A 13,812-nucleotide genomic window follows, 5' to 3' on the forward strand; every position below is an offset into this window, starting at 1 on the left:
CTGGCAAAATAACAGAAATAAATTTTTTAAATTGATTAGGCCTACTGGTATTGATTGATGTTGACTGCATTGTCTCTCCTGCTTTCAATAAGTAGCTAATTGGCTTCAACAAGTCATGACAGCACAAGCATCCCAATTCTGAAGAATTTCCTAGCTCTTTTGCCAATAATTGGGCTACCTGTGTAAACGCACACGCACACATGTCCTGGATGTGCAATACGTCTGATGTTTTGGATTGAATTGAAATGAAATGCATTTCAATTAGTATTTCCCGTTTGATAGGCATATACTCATTTTGTTAATTATACAATATATTGATCTATCATCATGGCGTGTTCATGCAGAAATAATGCTGTGAAATCGATACCTTTGTTGGTGTTGCCTTTTTACTGACCAATGCATGCTATGATTATAGACGAATTCGTGTTATCTTCTGTCCATTTGTGGATTTAGACCAATAACACATTTGTCCCCGTTGTAGGCCTACATTGAGATTTTATAGTTATCTACAAAAATAATGTAAAAAAGGTCAATTTCCCTTTTCTAAAGAAATACATAATTGCAGCAGAAAATATGTTCTCATATTTCTCTCAGATATCTTGTTTTTGCTCAAGCTGCTAACGCCACCAATTCGGCCTTTCTAACCTCGTGGGAAAGAGAATTGCCCCTGTCCAATTGGTGCTAATTCAAGTTCAAACTGACAACAAAACATTTCAAACCAGCAACAGCATAGAGTGACATTGACATGGGTCATACAACTCCAGAATGCATGGTTTAATACTGTGTTTGTTTTCTCCTCCCTTCTGAAAGACCTTAGCCAAGCGGACACTTTCGTTTTTATAACCAATAACAAAATGCCAGTCTGAGTTTGATTTTAACAGGACGTGTCTAATATGAAAATGTAGGCCTAATAGCCTAAAGTGTTTTTATACTGCATTATTATTATTATTTATATATGTGGTGAATGTAATAGCTACAATTCTGACAAACACATAAAGCCTATTTTCAGTTGGGAAAATGTGCGTTTTCCTCGCCTGATTTGCTGACATCCAAGGCGGGACTTTTGCAAAGCTTTAAAAACGTAGTGCGTTTTAGCAGACAATTTAGTGGGAATGTGAATGTTGGTTAGTGATTAGGGGCTTTTTGGAAAGCCGCTCCGTGTGAACTGGACAGTGGTTAGCTGCCCTCTGAACCAAACAAGGCCCGTCAGTGAAATGTTGGATTATCCTCCCGGAAAACGGGATTAGCATAGCTTTCCCATACTGCGCATTCCTGCTACTGACACTTTAAATTGTGTGTCTGTGTGTGTGTGCTCCGAAAATATGCTTGGTCTGAATTAAAATAACATTGTTGAAATGTGCATCATGTTTTATGTAATATGCATTATTTTCACTGAAACTCAAATGTTGCGTTGACAGAAAAAGTAACAACATCGAGGCTTACAAAATGTACATGTTCTTATGAAGTTAAACAGGCGACACGGGATCAGTTCAAACGTTCTTTATTTGTGTGCTTGGCAGTTTGGCATAACAACCTTGAGCTGTATTTGGTCATTGATGTTTCAGGCAACGTTGCTGTTCATTGACTCCGCCACTCACACTGTTTGAGAACTCCCTATTTCAACTAATATTTCATCATAATAACTTATCATTTGAAACACTTGGACATTTTTTTTTTATCCATTCACAGCTGGGTGATCGCAGATGGGAAACTCAGAATTGTATACAAGGAATCACAGTCTCAAAAAGCTAACAAAGATAGAGAAAATTAAAAACACGTAGTGGGACATTTATCATTTATGAGCACACGAATACTGGTTGATTGTCTCTTGGAACTAGCGTTTAATAAGCATTTTTCATAAATTAAATAGTGCATCCAGGTTCGCCTCAAAGGCGCGCGCACAGAGACGTGCTGGTACACACACACATACGCACGCACGCACAATGCTTTGATCAAAGGGCCCCTTTAGCTTGCCAACCAAGAGGAGAGGGTCGGGGAGTCGTAAGAAGCTTATGGAAAGCTGACCAATTCCACGCGCTTAACCAAGGTTTGGAACTTCTCTTGATCATTTTCTTCTTGGGTAACAATTTTGTTCCATGTCCTTGATCAAAGTTAAACAGAGTTCACTCTGAATTTTCAATAAATTAACCCAACAGGTGTGACGCAGTCAGACAGACAGAGCGGCAGCTCCCCTCCTCTCACACTGCTGCTGCTGGGGTAATAGTTTGACAGACACTAAGGCCCAGCCGTTGGAAAACGTTCCCTTTCGGCGACTCATTCACTGCCAACCTGGGCCCACCGGATTGACTGGCCTTTATTTCACCACATTGTGAAAAGATCATGTAATTCACTCATTCTTCTCACAACACCTGAAATTTCCACGACGACTGGTCTTTGTAATCCAAACAATCCGCGTTGAAGTTGAGTTTCCAGGCCGCGGCCTGGTCTTTGTAATCCAGGCAGTCTGTGGGACCGCTGAAGCCCAGTCCCGCTGCCCCATACCCCTGCGTGGAGAGGGAAGAAGCCGGGCTCAGGTGGCTGGATACCCCGTTGCTGCCCATGGGGCTCATTGTGGAGCCCGCCGCGGAGAGCTGGTGGTGCATAGGCGCCAAGTAAGACCCACAGTCCATCCCGCTGAAATACGATGAGGATCCGGTGTAGCCTTGGCTGTATCCGGACGCCTGGGTGTAGGTCATCGGGTAGGACCGTTGCATACAAGAGGAGGAGGAGGTAGAGAGTGGGTCAGAGAGAGGAGAGATGGAGGCCGGGCTCCAGATGGACACCGGGGCACTGCTGCTGCTCACGGCCGGGATTGAGGTGCTGGGGGGCGGTGTGAACTGGCCGCTGGCACCGCTCTCGGAGCTGGCTTCTCTGATGGGGGAACTTTTCTTCTTGACGGGTCTGGTCTTGCTCTGCGCGCCGCTCTGTGACTGCTGTGCCTGCTGGCGACACTTCGCCCTTCGGTTTTTAAACCATACCTGAAAGAAGGATAAATATGAAAATAAAACAATGTTATAGCGTTTCCTTCATGTTTTATTACAATACAGTCATCTATCTATACAGTGGATGCAAAAGAAAACACTGGTAGGCCTATTCACTGGGAGATGAACACTCCATCAAATTAATAGAGTGGAGAAGACTCTCTGAAGTGGCGTCTGGGTGCTTGACTTCTCAAGCCCAAATTAATGAGCTGTGTGAGTGGCCTTCTCTCAGAATCTGGATGGACGCATGTGTTTACGCAAAGGCCCAGGAACTTACCTGAACACGAGACTCAGGTAGGTTGATCTTCAGGGCCACCTCCTCGCGCATGAAGATGTCTGGGTAGCGCGTCTTGGCGAACAAGTTCTCCAGAATGTCCAGCTGAGCACGCGTAAAGGTCGTCCTCTCGCGCCTCTGTTTACGAGGAGTGGCTGTATGAGGAAGAGTAAACATTCATTATAAGACTACAAATACAAACATGTTATGGCTTTAGAGGAAATTTCAGACAGAGAATAGTTTTCCTTTGATCAGACCTAATTTGGATAAGTTTTACAAGACATGGCTATTGTTTGTTTAGGACCATTGCTAGTAATAATTTACATTTACACCCACAAAGACCATCAGAAAATTAGTTACGATCTCCTGGTAGTTTAGATCATTCACTATAGGTCTAAGCAAAATGATAATGTTTCTAAAGCCAGTCGAAATTATTGATTTAAGGCCAATGATTTAAAAAATCAAATTATACATTGGTTTATTTTATTTAGCCTGTTTTAGCGTATCGATCATCATTTCGAAATAGACAAGACATTTCACAAAGACAAGCTATGCAATAAGCCATTTCACGTTATTTGACTATTTAATGGTTATTTGTAAGAGATGTGAAGTATTCCATGCCCTCACCTGGATAGCCGACAGACGGATGAAGTAGGTCCATCCCGGAGGCAGACAAACTCAGACCGTTGACTGTATAAGGTGGCTGTTTCAGATAAGACATCATTCTCGCCTCCGATCGAAGGGCAAAGTTGGAGAGAATTTTGAAAACAGAAAGTCGTAGAAAAATACCCTTTTAGTTGAGTCCTCAAGTGTTGGATTCTTCTCAATTATTCTGTCCAATACCTGAACAGAGCACGACAGGAAAGAGAGAATGTTGTTTTGGTTAGACGATAAGTCCTTGGTTTTTCGTTGGAGTTGTGACACACACTTTACACAGCGAGGTGAATTTAAAAAATGAGCGTCGCCCTGTACGCCCAGCGCTCTTAAAGCAGACCGGAGACCCCCAGCTGTCCTTGTGGACTGAGGATGCTCTGTCTGTCTGACAAACGTTTGCGCCACCGTTCTCTCTCTCTCTCTCTCTCTCTCTCTTACACACACACACACACACACACACACACACACACACACACACACACACACACACACACACACACACACACACACACACACACACACACACACACACACACACACACACACACAATCAACACTACCACAACCCACCAGCACCCAAAACATCCAATAATTTCATCATGCCTTCTCGGATAACAAAACATTCTCGTTAAAATGCGCACACACATTGGGCCAAACAAGGCAAGGCGCCTATAAGCATAGTACCCACATGTTAGCATCAGCCAATTGTCTCCAGAATAGACGGCATGATTGGGGGCCATTTGCAAAGACAAAGCCCGCTGTTGACCAGATAAATAATGCTGATAACAAAATAGCCTTTGGCGACAAACAAAAGAGATAATTCTGTACACCCAGAGCTCTCCATTTTCAGGCAATGAAACTAGCACGGCATCTTTAATTCTATCCATACGGCCTTTGTCTGCTAAAACGGTTAAATCTCTTGTGGTGAAAATTAAAATGTGAACGGCAATTTAGCAAAATAACTAGAAACTTGGGGGAACTCTTCCATTATTGTAATTCCATCTGACATTATTGACACTCCCTGGGCGATTTCCACGTAATTAATAGCTCCCGGTAATTAGATTTAGGTGGTGAGACTATGGAAGAGTGTTGATTAGCAAAGACCACTTCATCTTAATCTAAACAAACACCGCAATTAAGAACCGATCATATTTCTCTCATTCGGTGGAGTCTCCTTATTAGAGAGAGAGCTATTTCCTTTGGCATTAAAACTGTTCTACACGAAATTACATTTTTCTCTACATAAACGCTACTAAATAGAATTCCATACCTAATGTACCCTACAATGTAAGGGTTAATACAGGAATCATTGGGTGAGTTTGTTTGTTTGGTTTGAATAGCAACCAAACAACAATCTATCCATTCCAGATTGGAAACAATATCTTTGACCGCTGCATCCTCCTGAAGTGATGTGGAAACACAATTTAATTATGTGGGTAGTAGGCTAACTATTAGACTATTATATATATATATATATATATATATCATAGTGCCCAACGGTGAAAATATGTATCCATATTTATAGCACTCATAGAACAAGGCCTACATTTAATCTTGATCTTTAGCACTTTCATTCAAAATTCCAAACAGGCCTACATTTCATTTTTGTGTCATTTAACAGAGGCTCTTAACCAGAGCGTCTACAGGAGCAATTAGGGTTAAGTGCCTTGCTCAAGGGCACATCGATAGATGTTTCACCTAGTCGGCTCGACGGACGCGGTTAATCCCTAAAATACCAGCTACCCCATTGGAATTCTATTTTGACTTTGGCCTATAAAAAACGACAAAATACAAAAATGCAAACACAAGATCACAGGGTGAAGTGTATTACAACGTAATAACTAAGGATACATTTAATGTTTGTTTGTGAAACGAATGGGCCTATACAATAGGCCTATTCAAATAGTCTACATTTAACAAAGTTGTTACATTTAAGTTGATCGTGGAAATGTTCGTTGTAGGCTATGGGCTCCTTCCTACATTAGAATCATTCTGCACCTATCTGTAGAATCGAAGTTACAACTTTGAGTTCCCTCCTCTCGTGCACGTAGTCAACCTAGGATACTTCATGTGTATATAACCTATATAACGGCCACCGGGCTCAATCTGTCACTTCTTTCACCCAGACCCCGTCTACAGGTTGCTCCACACCCGTTCAATAATAATTACCCTGTCCAATAATTAATTATTATTGCACACAAGTTTTTTTTTTATAAGAAATTAACGAGATAATCCGGACGGCACGCGCTGCCCTGATTAGGACGCTAGCCGCGACTCCGCGCGCTCCGCATTCGGGCTGATTAATTTTCTGCGTCACGAAAATAAAACAAAGGCTGGCATTGTGTTTATTAAGCCAGCTGACTGCCAGACAACCTGCTCCCACCCTCACTCACTTTCCCAAACTGATTCAGGTCGCATACTAACAATAATAATAATAATAATAATAATACTAGGCTAATAATAATAAGGTAGGCTATATCATTAGGGCTATAGTCTATTGAAACAGCTTGAATTTTTGTTGTTGTTATCTTTATAATTTATTTCGAAAATTCTGTTCAGACAACTTTTCGTGATGTTTTAACTGCAAATTCAAGACCTTTCTACAGTTCACGTCCGTAGGCAGCAAACTATAAAACCAAGACAGAGTGCACATTATTCACAATCAACATCATATTTCCTCCTCTTGTTGAATATAGGGTTACAGAATGTTTTTGGCTCCGTCCACAGCCAATTATGCTAGTGGCTTTATAGCCTCCAGTGCAGCCGGCATGGCCAGAGAGGTGAGTGGTGGAAAACGTTTTTTTTTTTAAACACGCCTTCCCAATTATCGCTCCATGCAAAGGTATTTCCATCACAAAGAGCACTTGATGCTATTGAAAACGAGGTAAATACACGATAGAGATGAGATGCTTGGAAATTACTAGCACTGTTTTCACAAAGTTTGCCTTAAGAATGCAAAAGAGGAAAGGATTACAAAAAAAGACATAAACCAATGCAGATCTGTGGATGGATGAAATGGAAATAGCCTAACTGTATAGAATGTTACTCTGGCAAGCAGAATATTAATCTTATACTGAGCAATACTGATCAAAGTATTTCTAACCTATTATGCAGACTTGACACTTGCCTGGTATTAATGATTCGTCCGTCTTCGGCGCTCCTTATCTAAACTTTGAAGGAAATAGTATGAGAGATGGAAATGTAAGTTTAAACCAATTATATGACAACGTCGTGATGTATTCGTGTTTTGAAAAAACGTGAGCGAGTGTTGCTCATTTTATCCAGGGGGAGATTTGCTAAATAACCTTGACAGCCAATGGAATAAAGCGAGGAAAATGATGGGGAGTGATGTTGAACGTTTCCACGCGACGTAGGCCTACTGAAATGCGAATGGGCTGATTAAATGTGTTTAGGATTTGTTGTGACTGTCGTCACCGCAGCACATATCATATACAGGATTGTAGTTTATATCACTGCTATCAGTGTCATTAAAAAGATCACCTAGGTCTCCCGAAAAGAGCTCGCGCCCTGGATGAGCGATCCATTGACGTGTCCCCCGGGAGCGCATTGACGTATCCCCCTGTGATTCGTGGCAAAGTTGACCATGACTCGCGAAGAGCAATCAAACGATTAATTATGCCAATAAGTGTTTCACACACATAAACCTCGTCTCCACGGTATATTAGGGTGAAGAGCACTACACGAGGTGTCGGCTTCGGTCATTCGTGCTTTAATCAGTTTAGTTGTTTTTGTTCCATTTTATTTAAACTCATTTTGAACCAAAAATCCAAATTACAGGCTAGCCGATATTTCACCACCATGAAATATCAAACATGTTTTAATTATTTTGTAAATAATGCTTGCAAAATAATTATGCCTAAACGAGAATAAATGTTTGTTGGTCGACTGCACTGATTTAGAAGTGGCGAAGTTCTAGCTAGGCCTTGCCGTGAGGAAGGGGATTGGGAATATAAATTATTGGGGACCTGACTGTCACGGTTTGGTAAATGTAACCCTCTCAGAGAGATTTAAAAACTCTGGCACATGCAGCACCCCTCATCTCTCTCTCTCTCTCTCTCTCTCTCTCTCTCTCTCTCTCTCTCTCTCTCTCTCTCTCTCTCTCTCTCTCTCTCTCTCTCTCTCTCTCTCTCTCTCTCTCTCTCTCTCTCTCTCTCTCTCTCAAACAACCCCCTTCTCACACATCTACAGGCTACTCACATCATGCTGCTATTCCCTCAGAAATAATATCCTTCATCCTACTTTATTTTACTGAATTTTTTTTCTAGGTGTTTCAATTTTCAGCAGAGATATGACTATAGCGTTAGGTTTTTTGGGGGGGGAGGGGGGGGGCTGTCAAAATATATTTTTAATGTCTTACTGTCATTTTGAGCTTTTTGAATTTCGAGAGAAAATAAATATTTTAGGATATTTCAAATGCTTTTTCAAGAACGAATTCACCCAGCTTGTCTGTGAATACAACCGCTACTTTTGGTTTCCTTCACCCACGCCTCCCCCTCCCTCCTCCCTCCTCCCTCTTCCATTTCTGTCCTTGGGGACAGGTTGAGTTTTTGGGATTAGCGTCTGAATTTGATTACCCAGCAAGCTAATTGTTACCAGTGCTCTTTTCACTGTCTAGTTGTCATTGCATTGGTAGCAGCCTTACTCACTAGTTTAGGTGCTAAATGTTCCGCAAAATAATAGCCGTGTACTCGTAATTTCTCTCTCCTTTCTTTTTATGCGCCTATACTGATTCTCTTTAAATGTTGCAATTTGATTGTGGTTTTAAAAAGGAATCCTCAAAAGGTTAATGTTAAAAGGCAGTGTTCTTATAACGTTTATCTTGTGCTTATTGCTTATGACCATCTGCTATAAGAATACATGGCCAAAAGGTCAGGCCCCTGAACCAAGCCTACTTTGCAAGAGTTTGGTCTATAGAAACTAAACAGGCCTCAAAATGGAAGTTTTCAAACGCTTTCAAATTTAAGTGAAATTTGGAATGCTATTTAATTTAATATCAAATAGCCCACAGTGATAAGTCTTTTAACTTCATCATATTTTCAAGAGAACCCTAAATGATTAAATAAACAACTAATATCTCTAACGTTTCGTTTCCCATGTCTCTCAGAAGCGTGAAGCCCTAATGCTCATGGCTCGTGCTGTCGCCTTTCATCTCGAGCTCTGATACATAATTCATCGGTAAATATCGCATAGCCCCGGGGAGCGCTCGCGCTAAACGGGGCTCTGATTGTAAAAGGTGAACGCGCTTGTTAACGTCAGTGACAATATGCCCTCCCTCTGACTCCCGGCCAATTGAAGGAGTCATGGTTTCTCCTGCTGCTAGGGAGACGAATTGGAGTCTTTAAGAATCGTGGGACTGGAATAGGCTCACAGTAAAGGTCCATACATGCACGATAGGGTCCCTTTTTAAATGTGTAGTCAACTGTTTGTAATGTATTACAACTATAAAAATAATACTACTAATAATAATTGTAATAATAATAATAACAACAATAATCATATAAATAATAATAAAGATAATTATAATAATGTCATTACAGTGTCATTACCCATTACTAAAAATACAGCGATCAAATCATTGTCTTACAGTGTTTTTTTTTTTACACACTCAGTGTATTGTAAACTATATCAAAATCAATGATGTCATAGTTCAGTTCAATGTCATTCAGCTGTCCAGCCCAAGGTCAGATCAATGTCCTGGCCCACTCACTCACCCCCATCTGTCACACACACACACACACACACACACACACACACACACACACACACACACACACACACACACACACACACACACACACACACACACACACACACACACACACACACACACACACACACACACACACACACACACACACCATCTGCACCATACATCTACAGTGTTATGAATTTTTTTGATGAGCATGTTGGCGACATATAAGTATTGAAGATGGCATCAATATTGAGCCATCATTACAACGAGACAATACAGCAGGTGGTTACATTCAAAAGCAGCAGTTATGAAGCTAAGCCCGTTTCTGATTGCCTCATTCTACCATTGTCCTCTTCACTGCAACTCAGGTAACCTCAGGTGAGAATGTGTTCGTACCTGGTTCCTACCATTGAGACTGTTCTTACAGTGTCAAATTACCTGGTAAAAGTAGAAAAGTCGTCCATCTTTCCCCTCCTTGTAGTCTTCAGTACCTAACTACAGGGGCCGAGTCATATGATTGACAGATGGGCCCAAAGGACTAATTTAAACTACTAGCAATTACTTCTACTATTATTAGATGATCAGTTGGGGGATGGTAATATATGAGATCCTATAGCCACAACTCTCAATATACAGAAACATACATATACTCATACAATAACTACAGTATGTACATATACAGGCATCTGAACAAAGGGCATCTGGATAAACACACATACACTGTAAAAAGTCATTTAAAGTAATTAGTTCTGCTAAAAAAAATGTTTTGTTTAGAAACCTGTTGCCTAGAACCATTTGAGTAACTCAACTCATAGTATTTCAGTGTTCAATACCTAAAGTAATAAAGTGACATCACCATTATTTTTTTAGTTGTAAATACTTAAATGTTTTGTGTTTTGGGATCTTTTTTACACTAAATTGCATTATGTTTATTGAACTATAATGGCTGAAGTTTCTTGAACATTAATATTTGTTGAAGAAAACATATCGATGTAGGGTCCCTTCAACTTACCTGCGTTACATTTTTTTTCAAGCGTAAGTAGTAAGTTGTTCTGATTAGTAATTTTCAGTGGTCATGTCTTAATGTTTAACATGGTTTTATGTGTTAACAGCCACCGTAGCAGGTATTGTTGAGCACAGTGCTCATTCCTCTAAGCACAGGTATTCCCAAACTCGGGTACACACGCGAAATGCCGTCGGGGGTACGCCAAATAAAAATGTGATTCATATTTTTAAAATATATATATATTTATTTTTTTAAACGATTTCAAACGGTATTTTCCAATGGGGCTATACATTTGGGTGAGGTCTTTTTCTCGCCAAAAATCAAATTAAACCATCTAGTGTTCAGCGAAATAACAACACAATGTCAAATACAGGTAGCCCAGTCAAATAATTAACATCCAATCACATTAACCGTTACTCTCTCGCGGGAATTCCACTAGCGGTCGGTAGCTGCTGCTCATTCCGTTTGCTCTAAAATTGATAAAGAAAGTAAGGCCCGCATCCATAGAGACACATACCAGCTCTACTGGTAGTACTGCTGCTACCGGTAGTGCTGCTACTACCAGCAGTACTACACATTCACCTGTCGACAACACAAGTTGTTCCGCTTCCACGAGCACATCCAATGCTAGCATCAGTAATTCTACATTTGTTGTTAGCCCACCTAGCATGGACATTGACAGTTGTGAATCTGATGCAGCCGAAGAGCTACTCTCCCCTTACCCGGGAAAGCACTGAACAAAAGACAGGGACGTTGGACCATCGAAGAGACGCCTTTCCTCAGCCACAGTGTGTTATATGTGCAAGAGTACTATCTCACAACTCGATGAAACCTTCACTCTTGCGCAGAAATTTAGAAACAAAACATGCCAATTTGAAAAATAAGCCACGGGAGTTTTTTGAGCGAGAATTAAGATGACTTTCGAGTAGTAAGACATGTATAAAAGCAACAAATACCATTAATAAGAAGGGGCTAGAAGCGTCTTATATGGTGAGCTACCGAGTGGCTAGGACAGGCAAGCCCCATACTATTGTGGAGGACTTAATTCCTCCTAATGGCATAGATATGGCTGGGACAATGCAGGGGGAAAGGGCCAAAAAACTATAGACAATGCCTTCATCAAACAACACTGTTTCACGACGCATCAGTGACATGGCAGGAGATGTTTTGAAACAGACATGGCGGGCCTGGCACAGCTCCTGGTATATGTCTGTTACGTTTATGGGGGTCAATTAAGGAAGACATCCTCTTCTGCAAACCACTGGAAACCAGGATAACAGGAGAGGATACATTTTTAAGTACTGGACAGCTTTGTGACATCAAATGGACTTTGGTGGTCAAGATGTGTTGATATCTGTACTGATGGCGCAAAAGCCATGACAGGGAGACATAGTGGAGTGGTAACGCACATTCAAGCAGTTGTTCCCGACGCCACTTGGGTACACTGCAGCATCCACCAAGAGACTCTTGCTGCCAAAGGAATGCCTGACAGCTTGAAAGACATTTTGGACACTACAGTGAAAATGGTAACTTTGTTAAAGCAAGGCCCCTGAACTCTCGTGTATTTTCTGTACTATGCAATGATATGGGCACCGACCATGTACCTCTTTTACAATATACAGAAGTGCACTGGTTATCAAGGGGCAAATTATTGACACGTTTTTTTGAATTGAGAGACGAGCTTAACGTTTTCTTTACTGACCATCATTTTCACTTGTATGACTGCTTGCATGATGATGAGTTTCTCACACGACTGGCCTATCTGGGTGATGTTTTTTCTCGCCTGAATGATCTGAATCTACGATTACAGGGACTCTCCGTAACAATATTCAATGTGCGGGACAAAATTTAAGCTATGATTAAGAAGTTGGAGCTCTTCTCTGTCTGCATTAATGACAACACACAGGTCTTTCCATCATTGTATGATTTTTTGTGTGCAAATGAACTCAAGCTTATGGACAATGTCAAATGTGATATAGCGAAGCACTTGAGTGAGTTCAGTGTGCAATTACGCAGATACTTTCCCGAAACAGATGACACAAACAACTGGATTTGTTATCCCTTTCATGCCCTGCCTCCAGTCCACTTACCGATATCTGAACAAGAGAGCCTCATCGAAATTGCAACAAGTGGTTCTGTGAAAATTTAATTTAATCAGAAGCCACTGCCAGATTTCTGGATTGGGCTGCGCTCAGCGTATCCTGCCTTGGGAAATCGTGCTGTTAAGACACTGATGCCCTTTGCAACCACGTACCTATGTGAGAGTGGATTCACGGCCCTCACTAGCATGAAAACTAAATACAGGCTCAGACTGCGTGTGGAAAATGATTTAAGACTGAGACTCTCTCCAATACAACCCAACATTGCAGAGTGATGTGCATCCTTTCAAGCACACCCTTCTCATTAACCTGTGGTGAGTTATTCACCATTTTCTATGAACAAATAAGGTTTTATATGTAAGATGGTTAAATAAAGAGCAACATTATTGATTATTATTATATTATTATTTGTTCCCTGGTCCTATAAGAGCTCTTTGTCACTTCCCACGAGCCGCGTTGTGACAAAAAACTCACTCATTCTTATGTTTAACAAATCTATCGTATAGTGTGTGTGGCAGGCTTACAATGATGGCAAAAAGCAACATTTGAGAATGCGCTGACCCTGGTGCTAGAGGGGGTACACAGCTGGAGGTTGAATGTTTGAAGTGGTACGGGACTATAAAACATTTGGGAACCACTGCTAGCAGTAACTAGAGGTAGAGCTGTACACATTACAGGATGCTGCATTAGCCTCTGTCATTAAGAATGGTGCACATGACTCTTGTTGATGGTTGGAATGGCTTGTCTTGTTATTGAACATCAATTTGCCCGACGCCTTTGATATCGTGTTCCTCATGATCAGTTACAACTCATAGCATAGCACACTGCTTTATACTATTTTAGAAATGTACTTTTCTTTCTTCAAACATGCGTACAACAGTGTAAAGTAGCATAAAGTTAAAACATTTTGAAGTACCTAAACCTCTTAAAACAGAACGACATGGCACTTTTAAGTATTCACAACTTGTAAAAACCTAATAATTATATATCAGCACAACACAGATTAATCAAATGTTTTTTACTCAAATATCAATGTGTCTGACTACTACTTTATTATTTGAAGTAAAGATGGGAAACATATTAGA

The 13,812-nt window shown here is 40.8% G+C and overlaps 1 protein-coding gene across 1 annotated transcript; it reads right to left on the reverse strand.

Moving 5' to 3' along the window:
• Positions 1 to 1,485: 1,485 nt before the first annotated feature.
• Positions 1,486 to 4,297, reverse strand: LOC139556589 (homeobox protein OTX2-like). Its single transcript, XM_071370723.1, has 3 exons — positions 3,883 to 4,297; positions 3,259 to 3,410; positions 1,486 to 2,978 (listed from the first exon to the last, which is right to left on the reverse strand). The coding sequence occupies exons 1-3, from the start codon at positions 3,977 to 3,979 to the stop codon at positions 2,361 to 2,363; spliced, it is 867 nt and encodes a 288-aa protein (XP_071226824.1). The 5' UTR covers positions 3,980 to 4,297; the 3' UTR covers positions 1,486 to 2,360.
• Between the last annotated feature and the right edge of the window lie 9,515 nt (positions 4,298 to 13,812).

The sequence above is a fragment of the Salvelinus alpinus genome, chromosome 27, assembly GCF_045679555.1.
Source record: "Salvelinus alpinus chromosome 27, SLU_Salpinus.1, whole genome shotgun sequence".
In the NCBI taxonomy this organism is placed as follows: Eukaryota; Metazoa; Chordata; class Actinopteri; order Salmoniformes; family Salmonidae; genus Salvelinus; species Salvelinus alpinus.